The sequence below is a fragment of the Pleurodeles waltl genome, chromosome 8, assembly GCF_031143425.1.
Source record: "Pleurodeles waltl isolate 20211129_DDA chromosome 8, aPleWal1.hap1.20221129, whole genome shotgun sequence".
NCBI lineage: Eukaryota > Metazoa > Chordata > Amphibia > Caudata > Salamandridae > Pleurodeles > Pleurodeles waltl.
In genome coordinates, this window is record NC_090447.1 from 966,928,462 (window position 1) to 966,945,908 (window position 17,447).

The 17,447-nt window shown below is 46.6% G+C and overlaps 1 protein-coding gene across 3 annotated transcripts in view; it reads left to right on the forward strand.

Annotated features, from left to right (window-relative positions):
• Nucleotides 1-17,447, forward strand: part of PICK1 (protein interacting with PRKCA 1) — a 103,123-nt gene that overhangs the window by 32,475 nt on the left and 53,201 nt on the right. For all 3 annotated transcript variants that reach the window (XM_069205206.1, XM_069205205.1, XM_069205204.1), the window contains exon 6: nucleotides 14,234-14,323. In XM_069205206.1, coding sequence (XP_069061307.1) covers nucleotides 14,234-14,323 — 90 coding nt within the window. The remainder of the gene's footprint in view (nucleotides 1-14,233; nucleotides 14,324-17,447) is intronic.

The window sequence follows — 17,447 nt, forward strand, 5'->3', positions numbered from 1 at the left end:
AAAGCCAGGCGGGGATCCTCCTCATGTGACCAGAACTTACCTCCTCTGTACTGCCTGGGATTGCTTGCACGTGCTGCTCAGGGAGTAGGCTGGCTGTTCTACATGGTTTTGGGCACAGGGCACATACAAAACATTGCAGCAGCATTCACCCATCAGCGTAGAGGATTTATAAAATGCCTTTCTTACTTTGACGTGTGGGAAGAAGATAGAATTGTCAGGAGCAGCTGCAGTTCAGGAACATTGCTAACTTTAAATTGGAAATAATCAGATAAAGTTACTGTTTACAAACCTTTCCATTATTTGATTTGCTTTACATAATGAATTTCAGCTCTTTAAAAAAACCAAAAGGCAACTCCTGGTATATGACTGTCTTTAATGCATGCCACCAATATTGAGTTCCAAAATAAGCCCGAGACTGGTCAGTAAAGGACCCAACTATCTTAATAAAAAAAGGTAGGACAGACAGATCCATTTCTAAAATGGCTCAGATGCCTGTATAGAGCTCTGGATATTGAACATACATATTGCACAGATGTTTCCCACTCGAAGAACTATAAGTTTATAAACATTCCAAACAACACAATAAGCGGATGTCAGCTAGAGAGACCTACGAAAAATAAGAGCGTCTCTGGTGAAAAAGGTACTAAGCAGAAGAATATAGAAAATTGAGAACAAATTATTCAAAGTTCCTAAGCACCTCATCAGATCAGTAAAGATTTATAAGTATCACTATGTGCAGTTGTAATGGTCATTTCAATTAGTAATGTGTTGTTAAAAACAGTGCTCTACCACACCATGTATACTCCACTTTACACTACTCTACCCTACGACACTGCACCACTCTACTGTACTCCTCGCCACTCTGTGCCACTCCACTCCACGACACTCCAATTGTCAACACTTCCCCTCTACGTCACTTCACTCTGCAACACTCCACTCAATGCCATTCCACTCCATCCTACGACATTCCACTCTACAACACTCCACCCTAACACTCCACACTGTGGCCCTTTATGCCACTTCATGCCACTCCACTCTACACCACTCCTCCCCTTAGCCACTCCACTATATGACACTTTAGTCCACTCTGCGCTACTCCACTCCATTCCATTCTATGGCATCCTACGCCAATCCACTGTACGAAACCTTACTCCACTCTACGTTCTTCAATTCTATACCAGTCCATTCTATGACGCTCCACAGCACTCTATGCACCATCACTCTATGCCACTTCACTCAATGCTTCTCCACTGTATGCCACTCCATTCTGCACCACTCCACGCTACTTTACCCTGTGCCATACTACTCCAATCTACGCCACTCCACTGTATGTCCCTTCATTCACTCTACACATCTCCACTCTATGACCCTCCATTATACAACACTGTACTCCACTCCGCACCACTCCACAACACACTACTCCCCTCTATGCCACTCCACTCTGACACTTTACTCCAATCTACTCTACATCACTCTATGCCACTTCGCTCTGACACTTTGGGCCACTCCTCTCTATGACATTTCATTCTGTGGCATTTCGCTCTATGACAATCCACTCTGGCACTCCACTCAACAAGCCTCTATACCACTCTATTCTACGACACTCAGTGCCACTTTACTCCACTCTACGCTACTCCAAGCTACATCACTCCACTCTGTGACACTTTACTCCACTCTGTGCTTCTCCAGTCCAGTATATGCCACTCTGTGCATCTCTACTCTACGCCCCTCCATTCTGACACTCTGCTTCACTTTATGCTAGCCTATGCCACTTAACTCTAGGCCACTCTATTCCATACTCCAGTCTATGGCACTCTGCTCTGTACCACTTCACTCTGTGAATCTACTCCACACCATGCCACTCCTCTCTACACCACTTTACTCCACGCTACAACCCTCCATATTTCGACACTGTACCCCACTGTATACAATTCCCTCGATGCCATGCCACTTTACCCCACTCTACTCCGCTCTGTGCCACTCCACTCTACACCACTCAACTCTAGGATGCTCCACTCTACAGCACTCCACTAAGCAATACTTTACTCCACTCTAAGCCACACCATTGTACAAACTCTGTGCCGTCCACGACACTAGGCCACTCCACTCTACGCAATTCCCTCAACGCCACTCTGCTCCACTCACCTCTAGAACACTGTACTCCACTCTGTGCCACTCCACTCTGGTCCACTACTGTACTCCACTGCTACGTTCTACACCACACCAGTTTACACCACTTCACTCTACGTCCTTGTGCTCTACGACACTTTACTCTAATTCACTCCAATCCCCTCTACATCACTTCACTCTTCTCTACTCTGACACTGTAATCCCCGTACTCTGTGCCACTCCAGCCTGCCATTCCACTCCATTCTGCGACACTCCACTGTACAACACTCTTGTCTGCTCTATCTCAATCCCTTCTACAGCCCTCCCTCTGTGCCACTTTACTCCACTCTGACAAACTCCACTCAACACCACTTCGCTGTATGCCACTCTATGCCACTATACTCTGACACTCTGTGCTACTCTACACCACTCTATACCCAACCACTTCCCTCTATTCTGCACTCCTCTATAACACTTTACTCCACAGCACTCTACTCCACTCTTCGCCACTCCACCCTACAGCTTTCTGCAGCACTCTACAATACTCCACACCACTAACTTTGAGTCTTGCTGAACAGTAGCCACACTGGTGTGCAACATGGTTAAAATACATTGGCAAAGGCAAAACCTCTTGCGTAAATGAGACCAATTGGCTGCGCCAATGCTTGGTGCTAATTATTATCCTGAAAAAAAGTGCTTGAAGGGATTATTTCCCTGTCCAAGCCTCCCTAAGCCCCATTACGAAAACCCCAAATTGGTTAGATATAGGACTGTAACTTTCTTCAAATATAACAAAAGCAGCTATGGGGCTACCTTAATATTTACTCATTGTATTCTGCAACCCCTCTTAAACTTCTCATGAATTTACAACAGACAGTTAGATGGGAAAGAGCTAAGCTTGGGAGAATACAGGACTAGATTTGCTTAATGAGGTAATATTGTGGAGTTAGTTAAAGGGAAGCTTTCTTTAGCTCAAACAGGGAGAAGTATTCACTATTTACAAGTCCATAATATCTTAAGGAAGTTCCTCCCTTTTCAAAAAGACAGGTCAAGGGCAATAGTGATGGAAATGTTAATCTTAAAAAACCTCTTAAGAAAGATCAACCACTTGGCTAAAAGACTGAGATGGTGTTATGACCCCTCCGTTAAACTGTTTCGGCTCGCCCAAAATGGTTGATTGAAAGAAGTGGGTATAAACCTGACTGAAGAATGGTTAGAAATATCTAACTTTAATTGCCAGGTGTCGAGGGGACAAATTCTAACTGGATGCAGTTGTATGCCCAGTGACCCAAAAAACTTCATGATTGGAATGTGAATATTTCTGGCAGCTGTCCCAGGTGTAACATGGCGGGTACATGGAAGCATATAGTGTGGGGGATGCCAGAAGTTAAGGGTATTCTGTGAAAGGTTTATTATGTTTAATCAGGATATTTTAGGAACCCTAATATTCCCAGACCCAAAATCTATTCTCCTGGGCATATCCAGGCATTTATATTTAAGGGCAACAAACTTACAAGCTTGGTGGTATATAGCAATTTTAATAGCCCATACGTTGATAACCAACCGTTGGCAATCAAGAGATCCTCCAGACTTCCAAATGTGGCTTAATGAATAGCCTATAATAAGAAAAACGTATATGCCAAAAAAGTAGGAGAGGGTGAAAATGTTTTCAAAGATTTGAAATCACTTTGCACACTTTCTGGACAGCACCTTAATCATTGATTAGTTGAACTGATGCTGTGATGTATTGATTATTGAAGGTTTATAATTGAATATTGTTTTCATCAATTCTTCAGGCAAGCAGCTGCACCCTCCCTTTGCACTATAAGTAGTTCTGTGTGAGGCACTCTATTCTTAACCCCTACTCTGTACGCACCATAGACTCCATTTGAATGCATTTCTTTAATGCTTTAATCAATATTTATATTTTTGTATGGCTGCTACTATATACAGTGTTCTTAAATGAGTTGAAGTTGTGTTTGCTCAGAAACTCAAAAATGAAATGAAAAAAGATATATAGACTGTGCAATTTCCAGTGTTTGCTTTTCATACAGCTACCTGTTTATTTACTGTTACTGGTTATCACTTATCTTCAATAATGAGTCCACAGCCATTTTTACTATCCTGATTTAGATTGCTGTTCAGCCAGCTAAGGGTCACTCCATATAGAATCTACTTCAGTTATAATGCACCAGGCTTATCCAAGCTTATTCGTCATCGCCCTTTCACTGTGTATGTTTTTGATATCAGGGCTGTCATTTGGTACAGTGATGTGTGTATTTTTATCTGATTTCATTTTCTAGCCTAAGACAGCACATACACTGTCTGTTGAAAGACATATTGTTAGACTAAAGAGGGCCCACTGTCTGCCCATTGCGTGAACGTTATTGCCATTCTCTTCTGCTTAGTTTTTGTTTGCCAGCTTACATGAGCTTTCCGTTCTCTTTCTCATCTGATGTTTTTTCTCCCCTGGAGCAAGGACCCATTACATGTGTACATTTATTTCTTGTTGCTTGAGTATTCTTCAAGTGTGCATGTGTTTTCCAACTGTCTCCCTTGTTTAGTTCATGTCTTTCTCCTCACCTTCTCTCCACCTTTACTGTTCTTGCTTCCTGCCCGCCTACCCATCTTCTGTTGCTGTTCTTGCTTCCCCATCCACTCACCATTTTCTTTGTGTTTCCCTGCCCGCCCACTCTCCATTGTCCCTTTCCTTGCCCACTGCCGTCTTAAGTGTGCTTCCTGCCTGCCCACAGTTGTCAGTGTGCTTCCTCATCTCCCACCCTCATTGTCTGTGTGCTTCCCCATTGCCTATTGCTTGACCTTCATTCCCCACGTTCACCCTAGTCTTCTGCCTTTGTTCCCTCCACATTGCCTCGCCCGTTCCCCAGCCCCAACCCCATCTCCTGCGTTTGTTTAGTGCATTTGCTCTATAGCAGAAGGGCTAAAATATGCTTGTCCCATTTTGTAGGCATGCGTGTCCATTGGATGGGCTCCAACAAAATGATACTTTTTGTTTCATAATTTTTAGCCATGGTGCACAGCATCCATACTGCTGTGCAGAATGGTTAAAAATCACTGCCAAACCAATAGGTCTTATAGGAAAGACCTTTTTGGTTTGCCAAAGCTTTATAGTGTTTTCCTTTTCCAAAGGTGTTTTTTATATGTTCAATCAGGCCACTGTTGACTTGCTGCAAAGTTGTTCCTGTGTCCCTGTTTATGGGTCTTTTTTATAGGAGTGAGGCCTCATCATGCTTGATTTTCTAATGTTACTGCATAGCTTTCGTGGAGAGTAAACTGACTGCACCCTGGTTATAATCTTAAAGCAAACTGATGATAGACCTGTCCAGGGCATCAGAATATCCTATAAATGTGAGCTGGGAGACCTGAAAGTGAAATGGGAGTCTAACCCTGAAAGTAAATTCACAGAACACGAATGGGCTGCATCACTGAGTTTTAGAGCTAGGCTTTAGAGAACTGCAAAGTTCATGCTTCATCAGTTCATTTATTCAGAACAAAACTGTCCAACACAAAACCTTTGCACATCATTTATGCTGTACCCCCACTCCTATCCCTGGTGTGTGGAGGAGGAGCCTGTTTTCTTGCACAAAATATATGCTTCTTCTGCAGAAGGGGACCTTGGATTTCAGTGGTAGTTGAAGAAAAAGACACACTCTTCCTCCCACATCGTGTCCTGCATGTGGAAACTGATGTTATTTGCAAGAGAAGCTTGTGTAGTCCATAAAACTTTAAGTTTCCATGAGTTAATCATTAAATCTATTATGTCTTAATGTTTGTGGCTTATTATACTATATTATACTTTTCGTTATTTGTTGTTATCTTTAGCATATGTGTAGGGAGCTGAGTTTTAGTTGCAGCTCCCACTCCAAACACACTTTTTGCCTGTTTTTTAAGTGCAACTTTGAAGTGCACTGGGTTCCTGCTAACTAGGTCCCCCTTGCCAGTGTTCCTTCCCCAAAGCAGGACACCAGGCCACTTGGTCCCCGAGTGACCAGGCCCTTTAGCACCTAGGTAAATGAATGGTACCACAGGTACCTAAGGCATAAGTGCTGAAGAGGACCCCTCAGAGCTGCAGCCCAACTTGTGCCACTTTGTGGGATCCCGCACCAAACTTTTGCAGACTGCCATTGCAGGCTGCGTGACAAGGTGCTACCAAAATTGAAAACACGACATGACACATATTTGTGTGCCATGTCTCCTAAAACACTGCTCGCAATATCTGAGTCCTAAGGCAGAGTGCATTATATTACAAGTGAGTGCATGTGTGCATGAACAAATATGCCCCTACTATGTCTTTGTCGATTATTTGACATAGTAAGTGCGCCGAAAAGCCATTTTAAATGGATGTGCTGGACAGTGGTCAATACGAGTTCCCCAGCTACATGATGGCTTCTATGAACATATGGATGTTTGGTATCAAACATCTTGTATTAATAGACCCTCACTGAATCCAGTGGTGGCTTTATTAATATGTGCACTCAGAGGACACCTTAGATATTCCCCCTGAAAACCTACCCGACTGCCAGTGTTTTCACTGACTGGTCTAAACCAGCATAGTCACCCTAGACAGATTTCTGACCTCATGAGGTGAGAGCCTGTTCTCAGGCCAGGAACTGCCAGCTCTGGGCAGAGTTATCATCACCTCTTCCAGGCAGGGTGGACATACCAGGGCGGGAAGATTCAAAGAACCATCTGCGTTGGTAATGCAACCCTGGTCTTTCCAGATGGCAGAGATGACCACCCAGTCTACTGACCCCACTTTTTGGCAGCAAGACAGACTGGGAAGTTAATAAGATTAGGAGGTGGCCCACATCATTCCAGTCCCACCCCTAAGGTAGACCAGCTGATGTGGGCACCACTTTTCAAATTCCTTCATCCTGTTTAGGACAGAATTAGCTAGGGTCAGGGTTATCCCCACTTCCCAATGGAAGTGGTCATATAGAGGTCGTAGTCACCCTAAAGGTAGGCAACCCACTGGCTGCTACCTGGTATTCCCTGTAACGCACCTAAATTGAGTATTTAGGTGGCACCCCTGAACCCAAGAACTGCGATTTGACTGATCAAGAGAAGGACAAAGTAGAGCCACTACCTGACAAGAAGTAGAGCTTTGGACATACTGGTGCGAAACCCTACCTGCCCACACCCTGCGGCAGAGTGACTCCACCCGCGAGGTGGAGAATTTCCAAAGGCTCAAGTAGCCTGCCAGCACTTCTAAGTCACCACCAGTCTCCCTTGGAGTAGAGGAGATACTTCCCTGCAGTTCAGTCCTCTGCCTTGCAGTTCCCTGACCCCAACCAACGCCACAGATGACCAGGAGGAGGTACCCATGCCCCCCCACCCCCCCAAAGTGTTATAACAGCAGGTTTCACCAGAGCTGTGCTGCACCAATCCACTGGACTCTGCGTGGTGTATTTCTTTTGTGTGCACCATATAGAGAGCCAGCTTCCAACAATATGTGTATATCTTTTTCAGTTCCCTATATTACTATGTATTGGACGACGTCTGTTTTCTGAAGACCTTTTGTAGTGTAATTATTCCTCTCCACCCATCTCTGCTTCTTTTCTGAAGGGTTCTTGTTGATACTATGTGACTGTCTTCTAATTGGGTATCCCACTGGAACATCAACAATTGTTCACCGTTTTAGTTATTTTCCAGAGAGTTGCAATTTGCCCACCTTTTTTCCCCCTTTACAGGAAAAATAGCTGATTTGCTCGTGACCTAGCCAGGAATTTGTAAAAGATCCCTTGTTATAGAATAGACGAGTCACTATCTGTTAAAATATTGGTCTAATAGTCACTGATATTGGCATAGAGTTCTGGTGGTAGCTTTCCATTCTAGATTTATTTTACAACTCCTGATCTTACTTGTGCATTTTCAGATCTCTTTTTTAAAAGGTGCTGTAATCCTCTTGCATGTAAAAAGCCACTATTCTTAATGGGAGATAAAGCATGCTTCTGATGGATACAACTACCTGTGGATTCCTCACCTAATGAATACTCCCATGGCGCCAGCATTCGACGGAAATCTTCTTACTAGTCTGCACGTCGACGAGGACGTCACTCTAGCCCACGCGACGGCGTCTGACGTCATACAGGCAATAAGAGGTCCTCGACGACGTGCGGACGTCAGTTCCCTTTTTTCCGTGCATTCGAAACGGTTATCTTCGAGGGAGCAACTGTTACTTTTGTGGTTACAGTGTATTTTTGCTGCGTAGTCTTTCGCTGTGGTAATAATGTCGCAGAGAAAGTCTGGATTTAAGCCTTGTCGTGAGTGTGGAGGCAAGATGTCGGTGACGGATCCTCATTCCGATTGCCTTTGGTGTTTGAGCTCCGACCACGACGTCTCGACTTGTGATTCATGGCAGCACATGAATCCAAAGGCCCTCAAAGAACGTGAGGCGAAGCTATTTATGGCAAAATCGAAGGAGAAGCATCACAAGAAGTCTTCTTCTCCAAGACATCGGCGTCATCGAGACTCCCGGCGCCGTAGAGAATCTCGGCGTCATTCGAAGGAGACTCGTTCCAGGTCTTCGGATCGGCGCCGAAGGACATGGGAGATCAGTCCCACGGTTACGCCGCATCCTTCGACGCCGTTGCCCTCTCCGGCATCTCCAACTTCACCTGGACAGGCGTCGGTGATTGAGGTATTGGAGCCTCAGGTGTTTTCTCCGGCGCAGACGTCGAGGCCGGCGTCGGGGTCGCCTCCGAGACAGGCACCTCAGTATCCGGCTTTTCCCACCCCTGGAGCCGATAGTTCCGCATTCTTGAATGCGATGTATGCCATCTTCCAACAGATGGCTCCAGGGGGTGCTCCGGCTGGGCCTTTGCCCTTTTCTTTGGGTGATCCTGCGCCTCTTCGGCCAGCACCCTTTATGCCCTTTCTCCCTTTTGGGAACGTGGGCTCGGCGCCAGTGTCGGCGCCGGTGGCCGCTCCGGTGGCTTCAGAAGGATTGGCCCCGGGGATTTCCATCCCGTCGACATCGGGATTTCGGCCTGTGACTCCGGTGGATCCATCTGCTTCAGCTGCTCTTTCGTCGGCGCCGAAGTTACCTGTGGCGCCGGTGGCTTCTGAAGATCGGCGCCGATCTTCGACTTCGGCGGAGGCATTGTCGACTCCGCGTATTGAACAACGACTTCATTCGAGGAGACGTGCTCTCCGTGTATTAGAAGAGCAGGAGTACCAACGAGCCCTGGAGGAAGGAGAGCTAGAGGACTCGGGTGATGGGCTGCGTGGACTGGAGTCGGCCAGTGGGCTGGACACTTCCCCTGAGTGGGATCTTTCGTCCCCGGGGGAATATACTGAGGAGGCTGCTTCCTTTCATGCAGTGGTACGGAAGGCAGCTAGTTTTTTGGACCTGCCTTTGCCGGTGGTGGAGGCTAAACAAAACCTTTTAACAGAGGTGCTACATCCGGCCTCAGCTGCGGCGGAGCCTCTGTTGCCATTTAATGACGCTCTGCTGGATCCGGTGTTAGAGGTGTGGAAGAGGCCGGCATCTTCCCCAGCAGTTCACAGAGCCGTGGCCAGGAGGTATCGGGCGGCTCCGACTGACCCTGGTTTTCTATCTAGACACCCTACGCCGGAGAGCGTGGTGGTGCAGGCCTCCTGTTCATCCAAGTCAGCGCCTGGTTCTTTCCCGACGGTGCCTGGGGACAGAGATTCAAAGAAACTAGAGGCGCAGTCCAAGAAGATTTTTTCGTCCTGCAGTCTGGCGTTAAAAGCCACCAATGCAACCTGTATCCTGGGGAGGTATATTCATGCTCTGATGGATGACATTTCCTCATCGTTTACAGAGCTTCCCCAGGGTCTTTTGGATCTTGTCTCAAATGCCCAGGCTGCTGCGACCCAGATTATCCAGACGGGACTGGATACCACCGACTCGGTAGCCAGAGCAATGGGCACAACTGTGGTGGCAAGGAGACCGGCCTGGCTCCGTAACTCGGGCTTTTCTGCAGATGTACAGTCCACATTGTTGGATCTCCCGTTTGATGGGGACAAACTGTTTGGAGCCAAGGCTGATTCGGCCTTGGAATGTTTTAAGGAAAGCAGGGCCACGGCTAAGTCGTTAGGGCTCCAAGCTCCTTCTTCCACGGCCTCTTCCAGATTTTTCAGGAGGTTTCGTGGATTTGGGCGTGGCTCTTCCTCCTCTTCCTTTCGGGGAAGATATCAGCAACCTGCCTCTTCCCATCCCTATAGATCTTTCAGGGGGAGAGGTAGGGTCCGCACCAGAGGAGCCTCTTAGCAGCAATCTGCCTCTTCCTCATCCTCTGGCGGGGTGCAGCAGGGGAAGCAGCCTTAGGCTTCCACCATTTCCCACTCACTCCTCTCCTGTAGGGGGAAGATTACAGCATTTTCTCACCAAATGGAAGACTGTTACAACGGACACTTGGGTTCTCAGTATTGTGGGAAAAGGCTACACCCTTCCCTTTCGGGAGTTCCCGCCCCTCATCCCGCCCCGCCCTTCTTATTGTTCAGAAGAACACCTCCTGTTGCTAGAACAGGAGGTACAAGCCCTCCTTTCCAAGGGCGCGGTGGAGTTGGTCCCAGAGCAGGAAAGGGGTCGAGGATGTTACTCAAGGTATTTCCTGATTCCCAAGAAGGATGGTCGTTTGAGACCAATTCTGGACCTGAGGATCTTGAATTGGTTCCTCAAGCAGGAAAAGTTCAAGATGCTGACCCTAGCACAGGTGCTTTTGGCGTTGAAAAAGGAAGACTGGATGGTGTCTGTCGACTTGCAGGATGCTTACTTTCATATCCCGATACTCAAGTCACACAGGAAGTATCTCCGGTTTGTGGTGGGATCGCAACACTATCAGTTTGCGGTCCTTCCGTTTGGTCTTACTTCAGCACCTCGAGTCTTCACGAAGGTGATGTCGGTGGTTGCGGCAGAACTCAGAAGGAAGGGGATAGCAGTATTCCCTTACTTGGACGACTGGTTGATCAAAGCCAAGTCCCCGGAGCTTGTGTCGCATCATCTGCAGTCAACAACCCAGTTGTTGTTCGACCTGGGTTTTTCGGTGAACGAGCCCAAATCTCACCTAGAGCCCTCTCAGCGCCTCCTGTTCATAGGGGCAGTACTGGATACAACATTGGGTCGGGCCTTTCCTCCGCCTCAGCGGATTCAAGATATTCAGGATTTGGTTCCAATGTTTCAAAATGGAGCGGTAGTTCCAGTCCTCAAGGTCCTTCGTCTGCTCGGTCTGTTTGCCTCCTGCCTTCTGTTGGTCACGCATGCTCGCTGGCACATGAGGGCTCTTCAGTGGTGCCTCCGAAGGCAGTGGTCTCAACACAAAGGGGATCTAGAGGGTACTGTCAAGATCTCCAGAGATGCTGCTGTGGATTTGAAGTGGTGGATTGCAAGCAACAATCTTTCACAAGGAAAGCCGTTCCAGCAGTCGCCACCAGTGGCCACAGTCATAACGGATGCTTCCACTCTAGGGTGGGGAGCTCATCTGGGGGATCTGGAGATCAAAGGTCTTTGGTCTCCAGAGGAACAGATGTTTCACATCAATCTGTTAGAGTTACGGGCTGTACGTCTGGCTCTCAAGGCCTTCCTCCCTTCCCTTCGTGGTCAGTCGGTACAGGTCCTAACGGACAATACTACCACGATGTGGTACATAAACAAGCAGGGAGGAGTGGGGTCGTACCTTCTCTGCAGAGAAGCTCTTCGACTATGGTCCTGGGCAAAGGACCATCAGATTTGCTTGATAGCAAACCATCTGGCCGGAGTCTTGAACGTGCGTGCGGACAGTCTCAGTCGCCATTTCTCGGCAGACCACGAGTGGCGTCTCCATCCAGATCAAGTCCGTTTAATCTTCCAGAGGTGGGGGTTTCCTCGGGTAGATCTGTTTGCCACTCGAGAGAACGCGCATTGTCCGTTATTCTGCAGCCTCCAGTATCCGATGCAGGGAGCGTTAGGGGACGCGTTTCAAATAACCTGGTGCGGCCAGTTGCTTTACGCGTTTCCTCCCATACCCTTGATTCCTCGAGTATTGAGGAAGATTCGCCAAGACCGGGCGCTAGTCATCTTAATAGCTCCGGATTGGCCAAGGAGGGTGTGGTACTCCGACCTTCTCCAACTCTCAATGTGCCCTCCGCTCCGTCTCCCTTTCAGGGCAGACCTCCTCTCGCAGTCGCAGGGGCAGGTTTTACACCCCAACCTCCAGAGTCTGCACCTACATGCCTGGAGATTGAACGGGGCAACCCGAGTTCCTTCTCTCTCCCGCCTGAGGTAGTGGATGTTATATTAGCGGCCAGGCGACACTCCACTAAATCTATCTACGCTAATAGATGGTCTAAATTTGTTGCGTGGTGTGGAGAGAGGCAGATTGATCCTTTGCATTCTCATCTATCGGACGTTTTGTCTTTTGCGCAGAAAGGTTGTGCAGTGGCTACCATTAAGGGTTATTTATCGGCCTTGTCAGCCTTCATATGTCTTCCAGACCAACCATCTTTATTTAAATCCCCTATTGTTATCAGATTCTTAAAAGGTCTTCTAAATAAATATCCTCCAAAACCATTCGTTATGCCGCAATGGGATTTGTCCTTGGTCCTGACTTTCCTTATGGGGTCCCCTTTTGAACCTATGCATTCTTGCCCCTTAAGGTATTTGTTTTTAAAAACAGTCTTCCTGATAGCTATAACATCTGCAAGGAGAGTGAGTGAGTTGCAGGCCTTATCGGTAAAGCCCCCTTATACAACTTTTTATGGGGATAAGGTGGTGTTGAGGACCAAGGCTGCTTTCCTCCCGAAGGTTGTTTCACCCTTCCATTTGGCTCAGGCAATTACTTTGTCCACGTTCTATCCTCCGCCTCATCCTTCCAAAGAGGAAGAAAGACTGCACCGTCTGGACCCAAAGAGAGCGTTGAGCTTCTTTATTGATAGAACAAAGGATTTCAGGCTGGAGGATCAGCTGTTTATTGGATACGTGGGCAAGAGGAGAGGAAAGGCAGTCCACAAGAGAACACTATCCAGGTGGGTTGTTCTTTGCATTAAAATCTGTTACTCTTTGGCAAAGAAGGATCCTCCTGAGGGCATTAGAGCTCATTCCACCAGAGCTAAGTCGGCCACTTCGGCCTTGGCCAGAGGTGTTCCTGTGGTCGACATCTGCAAGGCCGCAACTTGGTCGTCCCTTCACACTTTTGCAAAACATTACTGTTTGGATTCTGAGGTTAGAAGGGACGGCCATTTTGCACGGTCAGTGCTGCAGGATTTCTTGGTTTGACCATTTAGGCACCCACCGCCGGGCGTGGTACTGCTTTGGGACTCTATTCATTAGGTGAGGAATCCACAGGTAGTTGTATCCATCAGAAGAACGAGTTACTTACCTTCGGTAACGACTTTTCTGGTGGATACATTAGCTTCCTGTGGATTCCTCACGGTCCCACCCGCCTCCCCGTTGCCTTTCTGGTCTTACCAAGTAATCCTTGAGTACGCTCCTCTTGGTCTTTGAGGGTGCAATAGATGTTGTATATATTATATTTATATATATGTATATATGTATATATCTTTGTGTATATACTTGATGTGTATATATTTTTTTTAAAAGAGAGAGTTATATATATATATAAAAGATTTACAGTTATTCATGCAATGTTGTGTATTTTTACAATGTAATGGGATGTTGCCTTGCTCTTTCATTGCATTGCCTGGTTGTTCTCATGCACGTAAAAAATGATTGGTACTGACGTCCGCACGTCGTCGAGGACCTCTTCTTGCCTGTATGACGTCAGACGGCGTCGCGTGGGCTAGAGTGACGTCCTCGTCGACGTGCAGAGACTAGTAAGATTTCCGTCGAATGCTGGCGCCATGGGAGTATTCATTAGGTGAGGAATCCACAGGTAGCTAATGTATCCACCAGAAAAGTCGTTACCGAAGGTAAGTAACTCGTTCTTTCATCTCTAAACTTTACTTGCTTTGAGTCAGACCTTGCATTAAGGTCCCAGTTTTTTGCTGCTCATAATGCGTTGGATTTGTTTGTTCCTGGACACTATGATCTCTTCACTATTGGATTTCTTTATTGAAAGTGGGGGCTAATTCAGCACTGTCCACACCCTGTTGCCTCCTACACAACTCTAGGTTTCTAACATTTGTCTGTTATTGTTCTTAGTGCTGAAGAAGGTGAAACACAGATTGGTAGAGAATGTGAGCTCTGGAACAGCGGATGCACTGGGGCTGAGCCGGGCCATCCTCTGCAATGGTAAAGTTCAGACACTTGCCACTTTATTTCTCTTTTCATATATCTGTTGTTGGTTTTGACACATTTTAACCAAAAATGCTTTACCTAACAAGAAGTCTTGGTACATTGAGAAATATGCTTTTGGACTGTGAATATAGGCAAAAAAAGCAATTACTTAGTGTCAATGGAAATGGCAGTAACTGTACAGCATATGGGGAAAATGCTCCTATTTAGATTTTTTTTTTGAGGATCCATTTGTACATTGTTCCAGAGCAGAGGTCTAAAAAGTGGTCACAGTTGGAATTGAGGTGGAACACAAGATCTTAGGAAACAGATGATGTGATGGTTAGCAGAGAATGGAGATTCAGTATGAGAGTATTTAAAAGGGAAGAAATAGAGAAATAGACCCCAAATCGTTGTGACTTGGTGCTTTGAGAGTACCTGTGCATCACAGTTCAGTATTTCAAATTTGATGGCAGTTAGTGCTTTGGGGGCTCTTGTAAGCAGGCTATTACCGTAACCCACTTTGCACATGTCTAGCGTATTGAAGAATGATTTGGGTGTGTAGAAAGGGAGGGGAGGCTAATTCTGAAAACATTGAGCAGAAAGATTCTGGCTACAATGGCATTGATGGACCAAAAACATAAACATACCCTTGAATTGATTGGCATTCCAGGGTTTCTGGCAATTGAGTGATTGAAGGGTGCCAGCTATGCTTAGAGAGATAATGAATACACTGGTTGAAGGCCAACTGTCCCAAGGTTTTGGAGTTAAATCAGTGGAGAAAGAGAGCAATAGTTGAGTGAGAGGAAAGGTCTGCATTTTTGTTTTTAAATGATAGTCCCGTAACATTGGGTACACATGATTGAGTGGGACACATGATTAGATTGGCAGAGGTTCAAAAGAGAAGTAACAATGCTAGAAGAAAGAACTATGGATTGAATAATTTAAATATAGAAAGGATCTGAACTATTGACTTGGTTCAGAAAGGGTTCATATTTTCAAGGCTGAGAAGCATCTCATTATGGACTGTGGCAAAAAAAGGAAGTGAGACATGAGAAGCAACGACTGGGTAAGTTATAGAGTATGTGTAGGGAGCTGGCCCTTTTTGTGGTAGTCAATACTGTGTAAATGGTTCAGGGGTTCCCCATTAAGTGGACAGGGGCTTGCTATGCAATCAGAAAGTGCTCTCTTTGGAGGTAGTGTGGTCGAGCATCCTTAGGCTTAACACAGAGGAGGGCAAGACATTCACAGATACACACAATAATCATTAAATGAGACAAACGGCTCGAAGGAGATCCACACCAATTTATAAAAAAAAGCAAGTATCTTTATATGTTTGGGCATCAGAGAAAAATCGTTCAGGTAAGTAAGTTTTTAAAGAGGAATTATTTTGACTTTAATAAGAGGACACTTCAATTTCTCAGTTCTGCAATTCTACCCTATGGGAGGAAAAACAAGTTTTGCAAACAAGGAGAGTACAGCGACTTAGAAGACCAATCTCCAGGAGTTAAGGTGAGTGGTGGGCAAGGTCCAAGGCAGCACTAGCAGTATACCACCAGAGGCATGGGGGCAGCTGGGTGCAGGTGCAATACACCGGTGGGTGCCCAATGAGTTTTAATGGAGATCAGTCACTGTGAAAAGAGGCTGCAAGCCAGGAAGCCAGTCGGGCTGAACCAACAGCGGGACTCAGGCCTTACGATGCTCTGGCACTGGTAGGCACCTTTGGTCCTCTTCTCCTCAGTTCAGGGGCGACTAGGTGCAGAGGTGTCTTTAGGTGGTGGATTTTCCTTACCGGAGCAGTCGTGGTAAAGTGGGGGCTGCAGGCATCATCTGGGAATCCATAAGGATGAAACCATGATGGACTCACTCTGGGGGGCTGAGGAACTTTGCTGGCATCCGTGGTCCACTTCAACTCGGGTCGGAGACAGCAGGTGCAGTGGTGACTTCAGGTGTCAGGGTTTGGCGGTTGTGGAGGCTTCAGAGTCTTTTCTTTGGAGTTTGCTGGAGAACAGGTCCACTGTTCACAGTGGACTTGAGATTTTCGACAAGGTATGCTGACAGGCTGGCAAGGTTGGTACCAGGTCAACTGCTTCTTTTCCCCTCATCTGCTTTTGCAGCTCTTCGGGGTCCTTGGTCCTCTTTGGTTGTCAGGATCTGCTTCTCTGGTGTCAGAGAGGCTCCCCTAAATACTGAATGTAGGGGCGATAGGGATGTGTAGGGTAGTAGTCAATGGGCTACTGACCCTTGGGGTCACTACACCCCATGGGTGACCACTTCCTTTGGGAAGTGGTCATAAACCTGTCCCAGAATTCATAGGTAAGCCATCTCAAAGATGGCTACCTCTGACAAATCATGTTCACCTCGGCTTAGCCCACCTTAGGGGTGGTACTAGCTTGAAGCTGGCACACTTACCTGACCAGCCAATTTTCCACCCTGTCCAGGTCCCAAGTGGGTCGGCATCCTCTCCTGTGAGAGGGAGCCTAGATTCTCATTTAAAAGGCAGCAGCAGTTTGAGGCTTTCTGCCTTAGGAAGGCTAATCAGCAGGTCATCATGCTGGAGGGGGTGTTACACCCTCTTTCCAGACAGGCTTTTGTTATGGGCCTCCTGGGAGCAGAAGGCTCTCACCCTAGGGGACCAGAACAGTGTCTCGGGTGACAGGCTGGCAGAAATCAGTTCTGTTTGTGCTCCTTAGGATGTGTAATGAGTGTGAGATTATCTTAATTTGTTTAGGTCGTTGGTATCCTACCCTTTACAATGTAGATGTGTGTAGATATCCAGGACTCCATTCAGAAAGCTATGTGGATAAAAAAAAAAAAGAGATAGTGGTGGGAGTATGAAAGATAAAATGAAGGGTGTCATTAATTAAGTGAATTCAACAGACTCAACGTGTATTACTGGCGTAGGATCTTAATAGATTTGATCATTGTATTCAGGGATAGAGGCAGTCTGAGTGTTCAGCTTTGTGTATGCTGCTTGTGGTTGGGCAATTGGGTGTTGAAATTCAGTGTAAAAGTCTGGTACCTGATGATCAGGCTTGGGGGACTCGGTATCAGTTGAGGCTTGGATGAGAGCCAGACGATTCTCATGTGAGTAGTTCTGAGCGATTTAAGAGGAGTTGAAAGTGTTATGAGTATCATTCCT